The 24,425-nt window shown below is 43.0% G+C and overlaps 1 protein-coding gene across 1 annotated transcript in view; it reads right to left on the reverse strand.

The window, feature by feature from the left end:
- The window catches only part of PAPPA (pappalysin 1), a 178,841-nt gene that overhangs the window by 119,002 nt on the left and 35,414 nt on the right, over positions 1 to 24,425 (reverse strand). The window contains exons 3-4 of the mRNA XM_005145618.3: positions 5,739 to 5,884; positions 1,066 to 1,359 (exon numbers count right to left, since the gene is read on the reverse strand). Of these exons, the coding sequence (XP_005145675.2) occupies positions 1,066 to 1,359; positions 5,739 to 5,884 (440 nt within the window). The remainder of the gene's footprint in view (positions 1 to 1,065; positions 1,360 to 5,738; positions 5,885 to 24,425) is intronic.

Consider the following 24,425-nt stretch of genomic DNA (forward strand, 5'->3'; position numbering starts at 1 on the left):
GTGTATAAAGGTGCCCTTCAGTGGCTATAAGGATATTGGTCACTTTTAAAATACTGTCAGCTCAGTGTCACAGACCTTCAGCATGGCTTGAGCCCCATGACCCAAAATAAGGGGAAATACAAGCCAAGGTATCCCTGGTTCTTTCTGGGAAATAACAGAGGATCATTCAACTCCCCTTGAACTTGCAGGGGTGCAGTAAGGTGCCCAGCCCACCCCTGTCCAATAGGAAGCATCACAGGAACTCATGGATTCTTTGTTTTATGCTCTGTTGGTAGAAGTGCCATGAACCAGCACCCCTGAAAAAACACAGCTGTGCTTAGGGAAGCTATGACCTCAACATCAGGCTTTTGCTTGAGCAGCTTATTCCTCTTGGAGGGGTGGCTCTACCCAGTCAAAATGGAGCCTTTGTAAGCTGCACTCTCAGCACAAACCAGCACAGCATATTGGTGGTCTTTGACCAGAAGGGCATTCTTGACCAGGTACTATCCCAGTATATCCCACTCTAATGATGAAACTGAAGTGAACAATTCTAACTGAATCACAGTGATTCCAAATCAAACAATAAACATGGTGTATGAGCAGACACCTGGAGGCACGAGCACTGTCTCATTGGATAGCTATCACAGATTTATCCTACAGCCTTGGTGGCATCAATATTCATCTGACACTCAGTATCAACTTGGGAGAGGGTAAATCTCTGCATTTGGGGTTTTCAAAGAAGACCTCATAGATGAGGCATCCAGATCCCAGGGAAATACGGTGTCAGATTTGCTGTAGAGCCTTTAGAAACTGTTTTCTTGATGCTTATCTCATTTCTTCCCTCCCCAAATCTTTCTGCCTGGGCTTCACATGAAACTGGGGAAAGCTGGGGAAAAAAAAAAGAATAGGAGAACTGGAAGAGAGTCCCGAGGCCATCAAATCTGATCCTTCATCAAGCCTGCTCCTAGACCAATGAACACAGGAGGCAGCTTGGAGCCCCACATGAAATGGACTGCAGAAATTAGAGATAACACTTGTATTCTTTGCTCATGCCCAACCACCAGCAAACTGAGGAAACCCAAGTACCTGCATAGCTCATGAAGTTACTGAAAGGAGTGTTTAGGAAGCTATGAAAACCACACGTGTCATTGCCAGGGCCAGGATCCCCACACTGCTTGTGCTTGGGAGCAGGGTTGGTGTCACTGCAGAGGTCCCCAGTCTCGAAGGAGGGCTCTGTTTCCATGCACGGATCGCTGCAGGAGAGGATTTCTGAGATTCCCCGGAAGACGTGATAGAGCCCCAGGCTGTGCCCAATTTCATGGATCATTGTGTGTGTGTGGCCAGGGATTCCATAGAAGGAAGGATTCAGCACAATGCCACCTGGAAAGGGAAAAGAGAACATTTGCCTTGTCTTACACAGAACAGCAAAGAAAAACAATTCAAAGGGCATATCCACTGGCAGTTCATCGGATCCTCTATAGCATGGGCTGCATTTTGCACCATCAGGCACATTGCCTGCTCAGAAACTTCACAGCAAGGTTTAATCTCACCTTTAGACTGGGGCTCTAAGGAGGAGGAGTGATGGGACAAACCCAACATCCTAAACCAAAACCACAGTGACAATTAGACTTTCAACTGAATACACTTAGTTTGGTTTGTGTTAACTTCAAGAGAAATCCTACATGCAATTACTATGCAATTTCAAATAGTTCAATGTGCTTAAAGAGAATGATTCTGCCCAGATAAGTGTAAGCAATGTATTGATACCAACAGTCAAACAAAGCATACCTGAAGCACTCTCTGCATATTATATGCGTATTACAGGGTAAAGGTATAATAGAAGCCTATTAATTCTGAAACACCCTAAAAAATGCAGTAAGTTGTACCAATGTTTGCAAACTAAGAGCTGGACAAAGAAAATAGAATGCACCCAAGGCTGGAACAGTTTTTGCAGGGTGTGCTCTGATCAGACAGACAGCTTTGAAGTAACTGTCACAAACACACTCTGCTCATACACCCAGACAAGGCTGGTTTGATGTGAACTGCACAGTCCACTAATGAATATGCATCAGTCTAATGTGTCAAAAACTATGGAATCCTGGAATGTGCTAATTCTAAACTTCGTAGTTGTTAAATGTGCGCAAAGAAAATCAAGGGTGCTTGTTTTTGTTGTATGAATTATGGGATATGTAGATAAGCAAATGGTAAATTAGTGAGGCTTGACAGTACATTGAATTAATCATAATTATATTTTTAGCTCAGTTAGATGTACCTTTGGATTTACGACATGCTTCAGATTTTCTTTATTTAGCTTGTTGAGCTCACCTTTTCCAAGCCCTTTATTTAAAACTGTTTGTGTATACTGCCTTCCATGAGAACAGGACACTGCTCTGTAAAAGTGGGACAATAAATCCTGGATATGATACACTACTAATTTAGTGACAATGAGGAGAGAAAAGGTTCTGGCAGGAGGAGTTCTATCAGTGACTGCAGTGCAGGGAAGATGAGATCATTGAGTCCTGACTCTTCCTTCTCATCTACCTGGACACTTGGTTGCAATAATCATAGAATCAGAGGAAAATAAGACTGAGAAGACCTTAATAAGTCACCTAAACTCCACTCTCAAACAACACAGGGCCACTTAGGTCTATACCATCCCTCACAGATACTGCCCTAACATCTCTTTACAACCCCTGATGACATGACTGCCCCAGCAATCCATTTCAGCACTCAGTATCCTTACAACTGGGCTGCAAGGATTTAACTCACACCTAATCTGAATTGATTTGTTGGCAATTTAATTTCACGACTTCAAGTCCTGCCTCCCACAGGTACAAAGAACAAAAGATTCTCCTCCCCTTTCATCAGATTTTATGAGATTGTCATCATCCCCACTTTAGACTCTTTTTCTTCAGTCTAAATAAATAATCCATTCAACCTTTCCATGTGGCTCAACCCTTTCTTTAGTCCTCTCTGACTGTGGTTCTCCACTGGTTTTCGCAGTTATCTCACATTTTCCTCCAAGTGTCTAAAGACAATACAGCTGAAATCTTATCAGTGCTGAAGACAGAGGCAGAACCCCTTCCGATGTTCTGCATGGACACATACATAAATAGGAAAAAGACTGCGTATGAGTATGTGTGACTACATGGACAGTGCAAAGAAGTCATGTGGACATGTATGAATACATATATAGTCTTTAAAAAGTGAATTGAAAGTTTAAATACAGATTTAAAAGAGTGAATAAAATCAATCATGCTGCAAGAACTATGCCACATGTAGCATCTGCACATCCTTTCCACAGCACTGAAATGCTCCTTAACACTAGTTTTCATCCATCCAAATTATATACAGCCTATCAGTACATAACCACTGCCATCCTCCTTTATACAATCCATGCTCTGATTCCTCCAGTGCTTGCTCTCTACCCAGATATTTCAATCCAGAGACTACATTTTGTGAGGGTCTCTTTCCCAATGATAATTCCAGAGTTTGTTTTCCAACAGCAGGAGTATTGGTGGAATTCCTCAGCAGGATGTGCCTCTGAAAGCACAGGCTGGGTAAATGGTTCTGGCTCTGGACAGTCCTGAGGCAGCTGGAGACAGAGATTTGCTTTTTGCCTTTGTTGGAAAGTTATATTTTTCACAGCTGTCAAGAATCTAAATCAAGTGCAGTTTTACAGAAAAGATAAACTCCCTCACCCAGCCAATCTCTATTCCAGCCTTTAGATCTGCACCACAGGACATATTTCATATTTTTTTATTAAGGACATATTGGATTTATAGAACAGAGTGAAAAAAGATTCAAGCTGAATTCTTACAGAGCAAGCACAGGTCCGGGAGGGCCATTTGGACAGGAAATTATGACCATTATTTATTTATTCTACTTTTTCCCCACTTCAAATCAACCTCAAACTGTTGGTTAATGTCTTTTTTCTCCCATGAAATCTTGTCTTGGTCAATGGATTCTGGCAACACACTGTAGGAGCTGAGTTGAAACTGTTTTGCTGGGCATGATGGTGACAATTAGCTTAACAAAGTGAGAGAAGAACTCATCAGGGCTTTGGGGAGGCCCCTGCCCTCTTGCAGAAGGTTCTTCTTGGCACTCTGGAGCTCTCTTCTTGTTCTCTTCTCCCTCCCATACCAACACCAAGGGAAGCTGTGAAACTACTCATTTAGGGCAGGATCAGCTACATTGCAGCCTTAGCTCACTCCAGCAGTGGCATTAGGGCTAATGTTTCCCACCAGCAAACCCATCCTTGTTGCACAGTCAGAAGCAGTTACTATAGGTCTAGTGCAGGAGAAGGGAGTTGTGGTACTCCAAAGTGACGGAAATCACATCAATGTGGGTTCTAGTTGAGGCTGGGGTTAATATCTATCTCTGGTTTTGCCAGATGTTGCTGTGGGGAATGCTCACTGGCAGGCATTTATTCACAGTATCTTCTATTCTTGGTGCTTCAAGCAGCAGGCCATGGAGATGGGGCTGAAGGCAAGTCAGAGTGGAAGTGGCTTCAATTCCAGCCTACCTCAGCAGGAGACTGGATGAGTGTCAGTGCCAGTCCTTGAGAAGTTTGCTCCCACTTCTGCCAGAGCAGTGGCAAAGTTGGATGTCACAATAAAGAATTCACTAACTGAGGTAGGGTAACTGCTTGATCCATGGAGCTTCTCTCAGCTATGGTGACTATAAGGAGATGTTAACATCTAGGATTTGGGGTAATACAATTTTGAGTGTGGAAAAGCCTCCCTGACTGACGGCTCGAGTTGTAGCTCAGCTCTCACAATATGCTTTAGAATAATAAATGTCATATTTTAGTCCCCTCATCCAACTTTACATTTGCCACAGCTTTTCTGTTTTGCTCAAGATGGGGCTGGGTAATATAAAAACTGGCTGAAACAGCCTTTCATAAAGCCTGAACTTGGCAGAAACTGGACTTCACTTCCAGCTTAGGAAGGTCTGGGCAAGCTAGAGAAACAGCTGGGAAATCTGTGACAATCCCTGCTCTTATAAGATGACCAGATGAGGTTTGCAGCCCGAGGGAGGTTTGTGCAGTTCAGAGAAGTACCTACACACACAGTAGGTGCCTTCTGAACCAGGCTCATCTGGCACTTTGCAAGGAACACAGGTCCAGTGGCACTGCGGGTGTCAGGGCAATGAGTCATTTGGGAGGTTGTACAGCTTTGTCTGGATCCCTGGGTTCCAGCAGCCATACCCAGCAACCTTGTTATGAAACATGCAAGGCAATCCACAGGGTTGTGAACTCCTTCTAGTTCCACTCAAATGAACATTAGAAATACAATCTCTCAGCAGTTTGCTCTTTTGCACATTGGTAGAGAAAAACAGCTACAAATTTTAGCTGCGAGGGAAATTAATTGAACACTTACTAAGGAATGAACTAAGGATCAGAACATAATAGGCTGAGGTTAAAAATTCACTTCTGTCTAGCATCCCCACACCTATCTCCCCAAATCTTCTTTGCAAAGTGCTCCCATGGAGTGAATGCCCTGTAAAGTAGCTTCACTTAAAAGGTGAAATACTTTCAGCTTGACATCATCTACAAATACCATAATATGCTTTGGGTTTATAACCTAATATTTTCCTGGTTGTGAGCCAGTATCTGGGAATCGTGAAATACTTTTTTTCCCCTGACTATATATTAGAGGAATGATAAGAAATCAGAACAGAGCTTAAAGCATATTTGTCTTTCCTTCTTAGTGCCTCAAAAGAATGCTTTACAAAGTAGAAACGTCTTTATTGCTCACCTAGATGCATCAAGGCTTCCTTGTCCCAGGGCCAAGTTGCCACTCCAGCCAGCTCTTCCTCGGAGGAATTGGCAAAGAAGATGTTGAGGTGTGTGGATCCATCCAGTTTGAGGATGTTCTTCAGTTCATTGACATCCAAGTATGCTCTGTAGGAGAAGAAAAGCATTTTGTTTTCTAAAGGTGACATGAAAAGCCACAAAGTATAGAAGAAGTGCTACAATCCAGGCAAAGATCTTATAATATCCTGCATAACAGTCACCTGAAATATTTTAATAACTCACTCCCTAACTTTGATTACGTTGCATTCATACAGTGAATCTTATATAAGGATATCAGGCTATTGATTAACTGAGGCCACAAAATCCAAGCTAAATACATAAAGCTGTACACATTCCAAAGATAAATATAAGCATCTACTTATTATGAATGTAATTAACCACATATTACGGTCAGTAAATCTCTTATATCAGCAGTTACCTTGCACATTCCCTCTAGGCTGTTTATTATTGTTACCTCTAATTTTCCTTCACAACAAGTTTCACATCTTCAGGCTGGTGCAACACACACCAGCTCACAGAGTTCCTCCTCTAGCACCAGCACCAGCCACATGTGAGAAGATGCAGATGGTCTAACCTTGACACTGGATGGTTGGGAATTGCTATTTCCAGTAAGCCAAGTTGTGCCAAAAGGTCTCCTTGCCAGACATCTCTGCAGGAGTGTTACCATACTGTGACATCAATTTCTAAGGCTCCTTAGGTGTTCCCCTCCTCGGTGAGCTGTGTTTTTTTTTTTAGCTTTTGGTATGTCTGGAGGTTACAGAGCAATCTGCTTGCAGATAAGCCAATCCCTTAAGCCCAATGGCCATTGGAAGCACTCTTTGCACTCTTTTAAAGGAGGAGACTTTGTAAATACTGGAATAGAGGAGCTACTCACAGGGCATGTACCACGGTACCACACTGCTTCCATTGGAACTGTGGTGCACACAGAGTAAAGCTGGAGAACGTGAAGCATGAGAGTAACCCACTGGTTCTTCTGTTTCTAGCTCACAGTCTTGATATGAAGCATGCTAACACAAGATCTCAAGCACAGGCAAGTTGCACTGTCTTCACTTGACAGGTGGAAACAAGAGAGAGAGATCACACTGAGTCAAGCATGGCTGTCTAGCTTGTAAGGAAAGGACACCATGATGGTCTTGAACAGGTTGTTTTCTGCTTCCTAAAGTCCCCTTCTCCATCTGTGTATGGGTATGCATGGGGCTCACATAGCGCTCACAAACCAAACACACATATTCAGTGAATAGGGTTCCTTACATACTTTGCAAGGCTTTCGTTCCCAGAAGGGTGAAGAAAAAAATAGGGGACTTGGATCAGCACCAAGATCTTTCTGTCCTTCCCTGGAGGACTCCCCAATGGAAAACACATTCATATTTCCACAATAGCTTCCCCTGCCACTTGCTGAAGTCATTGACTCCAAAATAGCACATGGCTGGGTGTCCCCAGGCCCTCGCTGACTCATGGAGGAAGATGTGCTCTTTGGGGACACCAGTGGAAGGGTATGTTTCCATTCCATACAGTGTTTATCTTCTGATCAGATGTGAATGACATCCTGAAGGACAGGTCAGCACTGTGACCCCTTACACATTTCTCATCTCTCCACTGTTCCCAATGCATCTATGGAAAATACACACATCTTCCCCTTAGCTCCTCAAGCCTGTTCTGCATGTACCTGCAGAGCCTTCTGAGGCTGTGCATAACCTATGTCCATGATCTTCTTTGTGCTTTTGAAAACATCTCTTCTAAACATGGGCTCATGCTTACATGTGTCCCCAAGCAACAGTTTGAAATTCCATGAGAACTAACGTACATTTCCAAATGAAAGCATAAGTTCATTGGGACAATACCTGATGGAGGATGCGTGCATGGGAAGGGGAGGATGTATATGTGTATGGTAGCATTAGTAGAAGACAGTGAGCAAAAGCGTAAGAGACAATGTCTGAGTGGTGTGATGCTTTGTGCAAGAGAGAAAAGGACAGAAACAGAAGCACTGTGTACCTCTAACTAGAAAAACATTTGTGTGTTTTGTATCACAGTGGGAAAGAAAGGCCTGTATTGAGACTGCGGTTGTTGACTCTGGATGCAGACACTCCACGGCCTATGCAAATCCCTGTAGGAGTTACTATAATCAGACTCCCCTCCTGAGATTACCATTTTTATCCCCGCTCTTCTCTTATGGTTTCAAATAATCTAAACTAACATTTCTTTATTCTCAGCTGTCTCTTTGCTTATTGTTTACAAAATCCAATCCCCATTTATAGCCTCGGTACATGGCCACAAGTGCTCCCTCACTTGCACACAGGCTCTGTGCTTCAGCATCTAGGTGCATGGATTATTACTGCAGACAACATCCAGAGCAGGCAGCATTTAATAATTGTTAAATGATGTCAGTGCATCACTGAGACTGAACTCCTGTCTTACATAAATCCACCAACTCAACTGGACTTGGTTTTATGGCATTTCTCTGACCACCATTTCTCTGCTAACCAATACAAGTCTGCAAATGAGCAGAATATATTCAGAAGGTGTAAGAACAGACCATCCAGAGGACTTTTAGCAAAGGGTCTGCACAGGACTAAGTGTAAGCAGATCGTGTTTGGGAGGAAGAAAACACAATAAAAGCAGTCAGCAACCCCCAACACATAAACATGCTCCAGCACTTAGCTCAGGCAAATCCCTTGTAAGTGTGTGGACATGTGCCTGCATGTGCGTGCATGAGCTGAGGTGTGAGTGTGTAAGCAAGGCTTTGGATTGTGCACACATGCGAGACAGCCAAGAGTATGCATGCAAAGGAACCAGCGTGTGTGTGTGTGTAAGAGATAAAAACACGAGCTGGAATTCCATCCTCTCCTTCCTCCCCATGTTTCTAATAACCTCCCATCCCTATCCATCATCACCACATTCCTACACTCAAGGAGGCATAAATTAACTACTTCTGCAGTTCATGTCCAACTACGTAGCCGCAGGCAGGAGACCCAACAGTTACCAGGTCAAAATAGCTTTCAGTTATTGCATTGGATGAGGCTGCCTCCCCCCTGCTGCTGCGGCTGCTTTGTTATCAGCCCAGACTATCAGACCCAATGCAATCTGCGAGTGCTGCTTACACTTCTCAAGGTTATGTGGGTCCCCTGATAGAGGACATAATGTCTGTCACATGGGCTCGTGCCAAAGAGAGCCAAAGAGCCCAGCCTTTCCAGCACTGCCAAACTCGCATTTCAAAGACATGAGTGCAGTCTTGGAAAGGGATCAAAGCCTTCCCAACTGTCATTAGAATATTTCCTTTATGCATCTCTCCGTGAGTGCCAGCAACATATTTCATAAAACTCATTGGCTTGAGATGGTACCTCCAATATAAACCTGAATGGGGGAAACTGTCAGGGCAAGCCTATGTGGAAAACAAAACAGAACCCAAAGCACAACAAAACACGTGTAATTCCTGTAATGGAAAAAACATACGATGCTGTGAGCGTGCCTCGCTCAAGAAAGCCTAATGAGCCTATTAGTGCATCATAAAAGGTCTCCTTTGCTGGAATCTGGTTTAGACATAGAAATTCTATAGGCTGTTTAAGGCCATTTGGGACACCAAATCATATCAGGCAATGTGCACATTCCCACCCAGATCTTTTCATCAACTTTTTTGTCCAATGCACAGCTTCACTTTGCTTTTTTCCCTCCACTGCAGTGTAAACGGTGCCTTGGAACTCTACAGCAGCTCGCCTTCATCTAGTAAGCCCCAGACCTCAATCAGTAATATGCATCCCATGCAGTGCTCCAGTTTCAGTCTAATGGAGCCTTCAGCTCATCCAGCAGTGTCTCGCCACACAGCCTGCCCCATCAGTCACAGGAGCCATTAGCCCCATGCCTGTCTCATCTGTCAAGCCCATTTCCTGCCCATTTGGGCTGTGGCTTTGCTGGAGCAGGACTCATCCCCAGGCAGGGAGGTGAAGCCCACAGGCTTTAGCCCCATGGTTCCATGAAGCTCCCTTCTGCTGGATCTTCAGCTCCAAAGCCTAGCCCAGCTATGAATCTCTGCCACTTCACTACAAACACATTCAACAATGGCTTTTAAACTCAGTGGGTATCAAGTCTAATCATATTAAATCCGGCCTTGGTGGCTAGAATCGAGCAGTTTTGTAACTGGGTTGGAAACTTTTCCTCCCCATTTTCTTCCAGGTCAGAGAGTGTCTTTCCCGTGTTTCCCCAGTGTGCCTGGGGTGTAGCCTCTTGCACTTGTGGTTGTTTTTGCAAGGAACAGAGTTTTCCAGCCCTTATTGTTAGGAAATGTTTTCTACTGTTTGCTATTCCCTATTTGACTTTGTTTTGTTTTTTTTTTTTCCTTCAAAGACAAGTGTGGCTTTACAGCAAGAAAACAAACAGGGTACTTAAGGGATTGTTTGCAAGACCCCACCCAAGCACTGAGTAGGAACTTTGCTATCTGCTCACTATGGAGTATGGTCTCCAACTGCCTGATGAGTTTGTTAGGAATAAAAGGCACTGCATTTCACAATTTGAAAACAAAACACTCAAACCAACACAAAACAAAGCCCCACAGCATCGTCTGAATTGGGAAGTCAGCCTCAGAATGTCTCCATTTATGTCTTGACATACAATATCCTACCCTTTAGGTAGCGAGTTCAGCATACTGTAGGACAGAGTTAATCTGCTGGAATTAGGGACCAGTATATTCCTCTCCTTCCCAAGACTCCTTGTTTCTGCTTTCATTTGATGCTCTCTAAAGAGCTGTAAGCCCACTTTAAACCATACAAGACAGTTCAACAGACAAAGAAGAGGCTTTTTTGGACAGCCCTGCAATGCTCACCAACAGCCTGTGGCAGATCCAGCTATGGTTTCCACCACAGTGTGGCTGATGTGTCTCAGTGGTGCTCCCCCTCATCCCTCCAGCTTCAGCCCTGGTCCCAGGACTGACACTAACACGTTAGAGCAGTAAAGACCACAGCAGTCAGGATGTGGACAGGCACTCACCAGCAGCCCTTTTTGTTCAAGCAACATGGGGGACCCAAGGTTTTAGGATGCAGCGTCCCCCTAGAGATTTTCCATATCTCCAGTGAACAGCAAGAACAGCTTTGAGATATATGATGCTCTTCCTGAAGATAACAGTACGAGCTATGACTCTAACAGCACAGAAAGTTGACCTTGAAATGAGGCCATTTGGCAGACATGCACAATTGTAATTGAGCTTTTCCCCTTGTGATTTCTCTGTCTTGGGTGGTTTGACATGGAACTCTCTTTGGAGATGCAGTGTTGATGCCAGTATATAAGCTACCTTTTGTCTCCTGTCATAGAGCCACAGGAAAACAGAGCTGGAAAGGATGCCCAAAGACCATCGCTGCCAGACTCCACCCCAAGGCAAGGGCATATCTATGTCACACCAAGCAACTTGTTATCTAGCTCATACTTAAGACCAGGCATGACAAGGACTCTGCCCCAGCAACCTGCAGCCCATGTTTCAATACCTTTACAGTCAGAAACTTTACTGAAGGTCTACCTGAATCTTCTCCTTCTGCAACAGATGCACATGAGTATTTAGAATTACAGAATCAACCAGGTTGGAAAAGACCTTAAAGATCACCAGGTCCAACCATTACCCCAGCACTGCCAAGGTCACCACTAACTCACGGCACTGAGGGCCTCATCTACACAGTTTGTGAACATTTGCAGGGACAGTGATTTCAGCACTGCACTGGGCAGCCTGTTTATGCCATTTCCTGCAGAAAGGGACATTAAATGACTCCTCTACCTTATTTTTCAGCCTCTCCACACTGGTTGTGTTTGTAAGACCTCTAGTCATTTCTGATGCTCTCATTTGCACTCTCAACATCTTTCTCAAAGGCAGGTCAGCAAAAGAGGACACAGTCCTCAAGCTGAGAGCTTATCAGTGCCATGTCACTGTACCTTTGTCCTGGCTATCACCTCCAACCTGACATAAAGCACACAGCAGAGATTTCAGACCTCACAAACACTCCTAATACTCATTCTTCTTCTTCTTTTTTTTTTTTTTGCCTAAAGTGCTACAGGTTTATCAAAAACCTGAAAAAAGGCAATCTCCAGACCCTCTTCAACAGTGGATTTGCAATAAAGCTTTCGTCTGACCTAATGTTAAAGATCTGCCTTTGCTGGCAAATTTAATTTTGCTCATTTCAGACAGATTGCCATAAATCATGTGAAGCAGGAAGCGTGCCTCATCTACATTTAGTTTAGTGTTAATTTAAGACACTGGTGTAAGTGTAGTAAAAGTCATGATAATTTATTGATAAAGGTATAAATCTTTCAGTGATTGGGACAGAGCCTGAAATAGAACGGAGCCAGAATATTACAAGTGAAAGGCTTCAGGTCCCAATTTAGATCCAGATCACTGCCTGTGTTCACACTGAAATCCAACTGTGTAACTGTAATTCCGACCGCATCCAAACCAGGCAGTCACTAGGTCATGTCCACAAGCATAAATTGCAAGCACTGTCAGCACATGCAGGTTTGGCAGCTTTTAAACCATTCTGGTTTATCCACTGCAACAAAATGTCCTAGTCTATAGCCCCCAAATCTGATTTCCTGTTACAAGAAAGGAGGAATGTTTTGGCAAAGGAAAAACTTAATAATGATAAGGATCCAAGAGAAGACACTTAGAATGAGTGTTCAAATATACACCCAGCTTCCTGAGTAGGCTTGGAAGATTGTGCTGAACTCTCTGGGTCTCTGCTAATGCATTTGGGTTAGCTGGTTAAATCTGGATGAGGGTTTTCTACACCAGAAGCAGGTCCTATAGTTAAGACTGACATTGAGCAACCATGTAAAACCACACATGGCTACAGAAGGATGGGTGTCAGTGATCCTACGGTGCCATCTTTTCCAAACTCTACCATTATGCTACTGATTCAGGCTTTATTCACTCTATGTCAAGAAATTATATACATATATACATATATATAAAAGAAAACAGAAAGAAAAGTTTTACTGGGCAAAACATGGGAATTATTTGGGCTTGGCTTTTCTTTATCCTGCAACAGAGACTGACAGCAGCTTCTTGCTGTAAAGCAGGGAATTTTTACAATCATCAAATCATCACTTTCATTCCATTGCTGGCTTTCCATCAGGACAGTCCTAGGCATAAGCATATTTCTACTGTAACATTCTACACTCTAAATCTATAGGACTGGAAGGAAAAAAGAACATTACATACACACATACATACAGTGTTATCGTCTATAGAACTCTCATGGCACACCCCTGCTTGGTCATATCTGAATTTCTCACAAAAGACTGCTAATTGTGGAATCAGAATGGTTTGGGACATGAAAACTCATCAGTTTCAATCCCCTGCCATACACAGGGACACCTTCCACTAGAGAAGGTTACCCCAAGCCCCATCCAACCTGGTATCCAACCTAACAAAGGATACAGCTTTATTTTATGCAATTACTTATAGATAACTTCTGGATGTTGTAAATGTAACAGCTACTTAACAAGCTGAACTGCATCAACAGCTTGGAATAAAGCTGATGGTTGGGCTTCTCCAAACTCAGCTCCGAGTCCTCTTTCGGTTTGGTTCATGTGAGCTTGAACTTTGAGCCAAGTTCTGTTCTCACTGGGCTGCACACAAGTATCGGTGCTGACTGTGATGCATTTGCTCCAGTGTAAATCTGGAGCCAGAGCAAAATTTGATTCTCAAAGTGCAGCTTCAGGTTCAAATCCAAAATCTCAAAGGAAACCTCAGTTGAAATGACCAATTTTTGCCCAATTTCTGGCCACGGCAACTTGCTTTTTAAAGGAGGGAGGCGGGTTTCCTCAGATCTCCACACGGATTCTCTCAAAGGTTTGTAAATCCTTGCCAAATCCTTCACAAACCTGGGCTGAGATTCAGAAAGACAGTGAAACCAGATTCTTTTTTCCCCGACATTTTTGCTGCTGGTTCTGGCCAGGATAAGGAAGAACAGAGGCTGAGGGAAAAAGAATGGGGAACAAGATGATGCAAACCTCTTCAAATGTCACACATGTTCTGCCTGAGCTCTGGGCAACAATCTGGGGAGGCTGCTAATATACAGAAAATTATCTGTTCCCTCTCTCCCTTGATCCTCCCAAGGATTAATGCCCACTTTTTATACCAGAGACCCCACCTTTATATACCCTTTAGGAGATTTATGGAGACTTGCAGTGCTGCAGACCATAACTACGTGAGCACTGAACCTTCTCCCTTTGCAAGGTCTATGTCCAAGAGTGGAGCAACACTTGAGTTCACTCGTGCAACAAGAACTGAAAAGCTCTGTTTCCTCATACAACCATTAAAGATAATTAAGCAAACCAACTACACAGAGTGAGGAAAAGATCTGCTGGCTGGCCAACATGCAGGAAGGAGAAGGAAAACAAAGGGAAAGCCTTGGCAAGGAGAACTGCAATCTTACTGTACAATTAACTTTTGAGACAGTGAGTAGGATTAAAGAACGGAACATTTCGAGACACATCTCTTTCAAGCAGCAAAGCATTATGAAGCATAGATGCACATTTCACAGGCCTTTGAAATCAGCAACACTGGCAGGTTTATTTGTTTTGTCTCTTTTTCTTTCTTTTACTACTTTGGGATTTTATAATCTCTCTCCTTTTCAAGACTAGAGCCAAATGACCCATGAGAAATGTACTGTAATTTGTCTCTTATCCATCCCTCATCTCCATCTGATATTCCCTCTGCCCTGGTTACCCTGATGTTTTTCCAGACTCTACAGGCTGAACCATTGTAACAAGGAGAAAAGTCAAGCGATAAAGAACAAAGAGGCATAAGGATACTTTCAGGAGGCCATACAGTTAAAACAGATTCCCTTTCCCACTTTAGGAAAACCTCTTTTGGCTGCAGCAAACCTCACTCACGTAGACATGAGAATTTAAGTCAGTATAGGAAGGTGTGTGTATATATATACATATATATATTTTAGGCTATTTTAACCATCGCTTATACTGTTTGGCACTTCCACAGTGTTTTCCCTCTGGGCCTCAAAATGCTTCCTAAACATGAAGAGAGAAATTCCACTCTGGTCAAAGCCCTGACACAAGCCCTCTGCACCGCTCCAAACCCTGTCCAAGGGCTTAAGTGATACTAAAGTGGAACAAGAACCCTTGTACTGGGCCTCCCCTGAAGAGGTTTCACCATGACTGAAGATGCCATGGAATAGGGAAATGGAATAATTTTCCTTGTCTTCTGAATGGGAAAACTGAGGTAGAGAACTGCAGTAATTTGTCCAAAGGAAAAAAAACATTCCGTGTGGTAGCGAGGATTAGAAACTTGATCTTTTGAGCCTATATCCTGTGATAATAAGGATCATCTTTCTTCTACATAAGCAGTGGCTTGTGTTGCTGATCCTTTAACTGGTGGCTCCTCGTCATATTTTACAAGCCTTCACTCATATTTTATAATCATTTACTCATATTTTACACTCATTTACTCTTATTTTACAATCTCCACAAAAGTCCTAAAGATCTCATGCTCAGCACATGAAAAGCCAGAGCTCCCTACAACAAGAAGCTGGTCCTTCCTGAACCCTTCAGCTTCACTCTTCCTGAAGACAATGCACCGCACTCACTTCAGAAACAGATTTTCCTGTGGAACCAGGGCTCTCCTTTCCATTCTAATATTTGGCATCTACATACCATCTCTCATCCCAAAGCTTCCAAGAACAACCAACAGATACGTGTGTAGCACACTGCACAACAGTTCAAGTAAAGGGCATTTTAGTTTCAGTCACCAGAACAAACCTGACTTTTTTGAAGGAAAAGTAGGAATGCAGCCTGTCATCACTCCCTTGAATCAGGTCAAGAGTTAGGTAGAGCTTCTGTTAATAAGGCTGGAAGTTGGAGATCAAGAGGAAGCTTGAGGCTTTGACACAGAGTTTTCTTTAATTATAGGAGTAGCTCACAGCAACTCTCTATATTAAAGCTGTCTAACAATTTCCACTGCTAATATTTAACTCCAGCCCGTCTTTCTCATCTCCATCCTACTGGCTAAGGGGTCAGGCTTGCGGTCACACTTGCAGCCTGCCCAAACTAGCACCTTGCTGTCAAGGTTTGGGTGCTTCTGGAACATTGGGAAGTATTTTGTGTCTCCTCTTTAGAGCCCATGGACACCATGAAATTACCCGCATGGATACTGCTCTGCCCTGGGCTCCATCCACCTGCCCTATCCACAGGCAGGATGGGTCAAGACCCTGACTGGGTTAGCTTTGCTGGGTCACCTACTATGGGAACACCTGGGATTTTTAGGGAGCAAAACAAAGATCAGGGTAGGGAGCACTGTGTCCTTGTGCTCGCAGTTAGGTTGCAGTTACTCATAGCTCCTGCAGAAGGGTCCCTGTTGGGGTGTGCAGCTGGGACTTTAAGGGGCTGGTTCTTCAGCATCTTCCCTAATCAACACACAGTGAAAAAATGCAGGATGAAAAAAGGAACAAGATCAAATTCTTTGCTCCTTTCATCTCACTTTTTGACACTAATCCTCCCTGCACATAAACCCCGTGCCACAGAGTGAGATATACATTGCTATTGGAATGAAGAGCGACTTGGAATCAGGCCGACATCAGCAAAAAGAGTAAAATCATATATAACCACAAAGGACCTCGCATGTTTATTACAGACACTTTTGGAGTTGATGGGCCAAAATAACCACTCCAAGTATGCATCTTGCAAAACATCACTTGTGCTTTGGAGATGCCGCTTCTTTTCTGGTTTTGTTTTTACAACTCATGGACTTTCAAATCTCATTTCTTAACCTCCTGGCAGGGCTGTGCAGAAAGCTGGTCCTGCTGCAGTGGGCAGATCATCAATGCCTTATGGTTAGGATAATCCTGATTTTCCTCTTTTCTGAGAAAGAAATGAAAATCTGGTTCAAATGTTTGAAATTTCCTTTTATTAGGTTTTATGCAGGAAAGGGTAGGAGACACCAAAGTGAGATCACAGAGAACATAGTCTGGTGATGGAGGCTTCAATTCAAGGAAACCAAGAAAAGCTTGTGCCCTGGCACTAGAAGCCTCACATTTCCAAAGTTCATGAGAATTTTTCTCCCTGTTACTACAAAGGGCTAATATCAAGCTGGTTTGTTTTCAGGAGTATTGATGGATCATACAAATAAGTCTTCAACAGTGAAGTCTTGAACAGGTTTTTTAAGGAAGGAAAGCAAATGGAATAGTCAGATCCAAAAAACCACTATGTATTACAAGATCTACAAAAGCCGCTTGCTCTTGTTCTTTCCCAGCAGTGAAGAGATTATGAGGAAACAGAAAACATCAGCCACTGAAACAGAAATACCACATAAGAACATTTAGCTTTGAAGTTTCCAGAAACACCAACATACCTGCAATGGAAATAGTTCAGGGTTGCGGAAAGAAAATACTGTGGATAGTGTATTTTCTAAATAATAATAACAATAATTATTGCTATTTATTATTACTATTATTAATTAATATTATATTCCTGTTCATTAGGAAGACAGAAATAAAGGAAAAGAAAGAGCAGGAGCATGGACTTTGTAGATAGGATTTTGTCAAGCAAGTACTGTTGGGGCATGAAACGCAGTAGCAATGGTTGTAACAGATCCTCCTTTCACAACTCCCTGACAGCAAAATCCTGCCCCTCACTTCTCTCTCTGGAGTCAGAAACAAGCAGCAGGAAGAAAGATGTGAACATCCCTTTTCCAAACACTCAAGAACTTTCAGACATTCTGGGTTTAAAATCAATGCAGAACCTGCAACTTCTAAATACAAGCTAAAACAAATACCATTGCACATGTGTGCTCTGAGAGTGGACATGTCTTGAACTGAGGGATGTATCAAGCAGAAGTAGTCCTCTATTCCTTAAATAAAGGAAGGAAGAACATTTGGGTTGCCTCACATATGGATCTGCTAACATGTGTACTAGAAAACAGGCACTATCAGTCCAAAACATAAGGCTGATTGTAAGCATTCCCTGGAGGACACATTTCCCAAGACCCTACAAAATTGGACTGGCAGCTTATGAAACATACAATCCTGATCCAGCATGTAACAGTAAACTATAGGAAATCATACCCATATATTTGGCCTTCAGACATGAGTGCAGAAATTGCCTGTTTTGGCACCATAAGCCTGTGGATCCACTTGAATCAAACACAGACCCTCCAGCAAAGGGCTCCGAGAATGCAAAGATCTGTTACCCATTGTGGAATACTAACACAAGAGGGGGAAAACTCTAATTTTCCTTTATGGCAAATCTCTTGACCAACTTTTATCACGAGTATGACTGCTATAGACACGCCATGTAGTTTAATTTCCCCTTAACACTTGCACCCTCTGCCACTCTGTTTTGCATCTCTCAACCACACATCGACTTTCACTCTGGTTTGCTGCAGTGATTTATTGATAACATGTCACTAACAGCTACTACAGGCCTTAAGATCTCGATGACTACAAAACCAGCTTTGCAGAGGATTCAGCAAAAATTGCAGGTTGTATTTTTGCCCAGTCTCCCACAGATAGACCCCAAATTATACAAACCCACATTTATAAAACATACTTGAACGTGAAATGTCTTGCAGCTCCCTGTCAAAGACAGAGGAGGGCTGTTATGAATTCCCTCTCTTCCACAACTCCTCTGCTGCCAGCTCAAATACATCTCAAGAACTTTACAAAACCTGACACTGTGCCTTATTCAATTGTGGGGGAAGAGAAGGTGTCTTGGAACCACCTCCTAGACTAATTCCCCCAATGGTTTTCTAGATCAAAACCTGGAAGTGCTTCAGGTATTGTTCCCAGATGGATAAAATACGAACTCTGTGTCTGATCTAGATGAGGATAGCTAAAGGTTTGAGCCTGCCTTTTAAAGACATTCTGAAGCAAAAACACATGAATACATTTATCCCCAGAAGTAAAACCATTAGAGGAACTCTGAGTGTATGAGAAGGAAGCCAGGAACTCCGAGCCCTTTTCTGAATCCAACTGGGTGCAGGGGGTGGAAATCAAACAGCACAGATTTCTTCAGGCAAACTGGGAGAAACACTCTGATGTGTCTGACGGAAGCATTTTACTCTGTGTTTGGAAGTTTATCATGACCGATCAATTCTGGAAGAATTAGTGAGTGAGTTCTGGTTTTTGGCACTGACACAGTCGTGGTAAAAAGGCTGGAGGCAAAAGGGAAGTAATTTTCATAATGCTGTGAACTGTTGCCATCAGTCCTTACCCAAAACATTTCTTCTACTTACTCTAGTGCAGTGCTGTTCTGCAGGAGCTTTCCTCTTAGCTGTCGCTCTTCATCTCAGGAAGGCTTTCGACCTCACTCATGCTCTGCATGTAGAGATCCAAGCCAAAGCCCAAAGTCTTTGGGAGTTCAATCTTTCTACAGACTTCAAAGAGCTTGGGATATGTGACTTACTCCAGACAGAAAGCATAACATATATTTGGAACATTATATGCATAAAAATAGAAAAGACAGAATGACTGTTAAGGAATGCAGTGATGGGGAAGCCTGATGTAAACAGGGCATGGCATCTACATACCTATTTTCAGCCTCTAACCTAGGTGTTCTGAATCCTACTGGAAGCACCTATCTTTTCCCCAGAAATTATAAAGACTTGAAGATGCAATTCTCTAAATCATGCCTATGCTGTGTGTCTATACCTGCTGTGAGCAGATGGCATGGCTGTTCCCCTGAGGAACTGAGCAACGACTACAAATAACCAATGCTTATCCTCAGCACTTAGTGCAATAACAACATCAAGACTACACATTTGGGAAGGAATCAGCAGCTCTCACAATTAGCCCTTAACAGAAAGCAAGTCAAATGTGAAGGCAAAATAAAACCCTAAGAACAAATACATTCAGGTATTTTGAACAATAAAAGTTTGTGATTTTCTTAATATTTCTCATGCCTATGTTTGTCTCCATTTGTGCTTGCTGAGGCTGAAGACAGGAATAGAGCATCACCAAGCTCGTGGAAATCAGAAGATCACAGAAAAATGCTGTTTTGTAATTGTTCTCAACCAGTTCTGCAAACCTAAGCAGTTCAGTTGGTCTGGAAATATTTCCATCCTCCCTTGGTGCTCACATGAAGCAAACCAAGCTCCAGCCTTTGTGACATCTGCCCACATTCTCTAAAGGAGTGTAACATATTTCTGTATTGACTTAGAACTTTTCACCAGTTAATCTCTCCCTGCCTCATTTCAAATGAAACAAAACAAATAAATGAATCGAGGAAACATGAAACAACTTCAACAAATCTTTTCAAAGGAGATTTTGATACCGACATGCTACTGATAGTCAGTGGGTCTTGACTTGGGAATATAACCCCCTTTTGGGCCTTTGGAAGGTGCACAAAAGATGTGTAGATGTTTACAGCGATGAGTCTATTACGTGATATCATCTGGATTTTATGTTATTTAATCAATGTCTGAGCTTTGGCTGCAAAAGAAGCTTCAATTAACACACTCCTTTCTGCTCAATGTTCCATATCCCTAAATGAAGAAAATAATCTTACATCTTCTTTGATACACAAATATACTTTGTGAGTCTGACATGGGAACAAGCCTCATTACATCATATCATGGAAATTAGAAATGAATCAATAAACAAAGAGGCAAACTCCCGATCGGCTTGTTCCTACCACACAATGTGGAATTCTTCACATTTTACCCCTAATCCCACGTCTGATCAACTGAAATGTCTTCAGGGTCAGGAATGCCTCTGCTTCCTTTTGGTATTTCTTTCACAGCCTAACCGCATCTCAGAAAAAGCTGGTACTTTGTGCCTATGTGTCTTATCTTTATCCTTTGTGTAATCTGGGCTGTTTAGCGCTGAAGAAACAATTCAGCAACATACTTCATGAGATGGGGCAGATCCTTCATGGAGAAGAAATGCTGTCATGGCCCAAGTAAGTGATTAAATCACCTTCTTGGCATCTTCATTTTTACTGTGTCTTTCAGTATAATTTTGACATGGAATTTTCCTGGCATAAATCACACAGGTTTCCCTCTTCCCCTTCACACCACGCTGCACAGCGTTGTGTTTTGGTAAATCTCATCTATTAATAGTTGCCCTCTGTGGCTATAAAAAAATACCTCAGTAGTCAAAAGCCAACCCTTGCTAGGGAACAGCTGTGGATGCCTGAACGCACGCAGGACCCGGCATCCCAGAGCAAAGCCCTTTCTTGGCTCCATGTCAGAGCAAAACGATTAAATAAGGCCATAGTCAAGCTAACGGAAAAGGAGCCCCTTCCCTGAAAGGGAGAGAGCGCCCAACTCCAGCAGTAGGCTGGAGGAACATCAGGGTATTTCCATTTTCTCACTGACATTTTCTGGCTCCTTTTTTAACTCAGCAAACCCCCCTCCCGTGTCTTCCTCCCTCCATCCACCCTTCTGCCAAGTCCCAATAAAACCTTGCACTTAAAGAACTAGGACAAAGACGTCATCGACAGCGAGTATCAAAGGTCACGGGGTAGATTTGAAGGTCTGGTCTACTTTTTTTTTGGTTGTTGTTTGATTGATTTAACTGATTAAAGCGTTTCTGCTCTTCCTGTGCTTTCAGCAGCATCCTGGGTAACTCAGGGGAAATTCAAACCAACCAGCTGTGATCTGTATTACAAAGTCAAGGCTGGAAATACAACACAAGGATGTTGATGGGGCCATACTGGAAAGGGTGAAAGGAGAGGAATACGGTCTGCTAGCAAAGTGACAAAGTGCTTTTTAGTGAGAGAATGAGAAATATTCAGCTTAGCAGAGGACACAGTTCCTCATCATACCACTCCAGGGTACCAGCTCCATCACACAGGGGCTGATCGGTGACAAAGTACCTGGCTTCAGGCAGCAGGAATCCTTCCAGATTTCACTTTGAGTCTTCATCTGCATGGACTATAGCTCTGAATTGCTGAATTTCAGGGACTCCCATACAAAGTGTGGGATGTCACAGCCATCACAAGGGTCGGTAGGGAAACGGAACGGGATCATCAAGTCCCCTGGAAACCAGGCTGGGGCTCCTGCACTTGCAGCACACCCGGGCTGAGGCTGCACTTACAAAGCCAACAGCATGTAACTTCAGCACACTTCAAACTTCCCTAGGGGTATTTCAGAAAGTCTCTTTGCAAAGCTGATAGGAAGGATGTGCTAGGGATGCTAACTACCACTTATAGAATCTTAGAAAAATTTGGGTTGGAAGGGACCTTCAAAGGTCATCTAGTCCAAACCCCTGCAATGAGCAGGAACAACTTCCACTATAAGTCCTCACTTCTTGCTGAAGTCCTCAATTTAGTGGCACAACAAGGTTATAGTGCAAGAAGTAAATCTATTCCATGGTATCTATTGGTACTATAGCTCAAAGGATGCATTTTGAGGCAGCAGAAAGAATTTTGTTCTCCAAATCTCTGCAGCTGAGCCACTCTTACACAAACCAGTGATGACACATCTTTTCAATGTCTGAGGCCAAAAGTATTGTTAAAAGCATTGCAGGTAATTGCCACTGTTGTAATTCCAAACTATTGCTGTTTCCACTATTTTACCATCATTGATGTAACCCAACAAGTGCCAACAGCAAACATGGGCTGCTTCTGCAATTAGGGAATGAACACAATAATGCATTTCACAACAAACAGCTCACACATATCAATGGCCATCACCAGATCCTTAACTACAATCTATGTGAGATGTTCTATGTTGTGTGCAGCCCAGAAAGCCAATTGTATCTTGGGCTGCATCCAAAGGAGCATGGCCGGCAGATCAAGGGAGGTGATTCTGCCCCTCTGTTCTTGGTGACACCCCCCTTGCAGCCCTGCATCCATCTCTGGAGTCCTCAGTACAGGAAAGACATGGACCTGTTTGCGAGGGTCAAGAGGAGGCCACAAAAATGATCAGAGGAGTGAAGCACCTCTGCTATGAGGAATGGCTGAGAGAGTTGGGGTTGTTCATCCTGGAGAAGAGTCTGGAGAGATCTTATTGCAGCCTTCTGTGCTTAAAAGGGGACTATAAGATGGGGAGAGACTTTTTAGCAGGGCCTGTGGTGGCAGAACACAGGCTACTGGTTTTAATCTAAAAGAGGGAGATTAAGGCTGGATGTGAGGAAGAAATTCTTTACAATTAGGGTGGTGAAACACTGGCACAGGTTGCCCAGAGAGGTGTTGGATGTCCCATCCCTGGAGACATTCAAGGCCAGGCTGGATATGGTTCTAGGCACCTGATCTAGCTGAAGATGTCTCTGCTCATTGCAGGGGATTGGACCAGATGACCCTTGAAGGTCCCTTCCAACCCAAACCATTGATGATTCTGATTCTAAGGTTTGCTATAAACTACTTCAAACATCTGGGTAACTCCTAAAGTAATTGGTCTGCAGGGTGCAGGTTTTATCATCTTTTTTACTGGGGTGGATTGGCCACAAGAGTCTTTAAAAGAGTGGTACAAAAAAACAAACCTGCTGAAACTTGTACTCCTGAAGAATTTCAGAAAGATCAAATTAAGCCCCAAACTCTGATCTTGGTTTCAGTGGGGTCCCTTTTTTAGCAGGGGTCCTTCTACCAGAGTCCCTCCTTTAAAAGCCAAAGGAAATTAAAGCTGGAAAACAGCACTGGAGGAAAGTGAAGTGTATGCTTCAAACTCACACATGCCAGGAAATTTAGAGTTAAAGGTGAAACTCCACCCAGAAGAACTCCAGAATAGAGATACTTCAGTGAACAAACACAATGTGTTCTGAAATAGAGACCCAGTAGGGTGCACTAGGTATGGAGTTTCAGCCTTCACTCCAAATTTCCTGGCTTTTGGGAGGCTTATTAGAGTTTCATACCCCAAGCATTTAAGTAGTCCAAGAAGTTTCCTCAGCGCGGCTTACGCTGATCCTTTTGGAAGCTGAGAACAAGCACTCCGATGCTGTAGCTACCCATCCATTATTAATGAACCTGAAAACACTTTCTTGCAAATTTATGGTAATTTCGAGCACTGAAATGATGTGCTAACTGGGTAGTTTCTGTTAAGTTACCCGGAGAAACTCCAAAATTGCAAATCTACTCCGAACAAAACTGAAAGACGGGATTTCATTGACCCCAGCAGAGCATGAGCCCCATATCTTCCTCCACACTATGTGTGGCAAAGTAACTCTGCTTCAGCCCAGGCTGCAAGCAAGGAAACTCAGAATTGCTTTTGACAGTAGTGGTTTGAATTCCTGGTCTAAACACTCTACCTGGCTGTGGGATGGGGCTATATCCATCTTATTCCTCAATGGATTTAGCTCTAATGGATTCAAAATGACTATCAGCATCACTTTTTTTTCTACAACAAAGCTTTCATGAATACATTTCAAATGTTGAAGTGATTCCAGAGTATCTCAGTAACCCTAAAAGATCTGTTGTGAGGCTCCACATCATTGCATTTCATGATAGCTCTAAGGAAATTATAACCAACAACTCTGTAGCCCCTCTAATCACCCACACCTTTCATCCTTCTCCAGCAGGCACAGAAAGTTTTATGACTATCTGATGATGGGTGTCTTGACATAGACTATCTGATGATTTCAGTGGGTGTCCTGACAAATAGCTAACAGAGAAGATATCACACATACTTTGAAATTGGCCTCATCAATCACTCTGCACAAGTGTATCTTAGTGGTGGACAGCTGCAAAAGTGATGGGACAGCTCCAC

Source organism: Melopsittacus undulatus, chromosome 11 (genome assembly GCF_012275295.1).
Source record: "Melopsittacus undulatus isolate bMelUnd1 chromosome 11, bMelUnd1.mat.Z, whole genome shotgun sequence".
Lineage (NCBI taxonomy): Eukaryota > Metazoa > Chordata > Aves > Psittaciformes > Psittaculidae > Melopsittacus > Melopsittacus undulatus.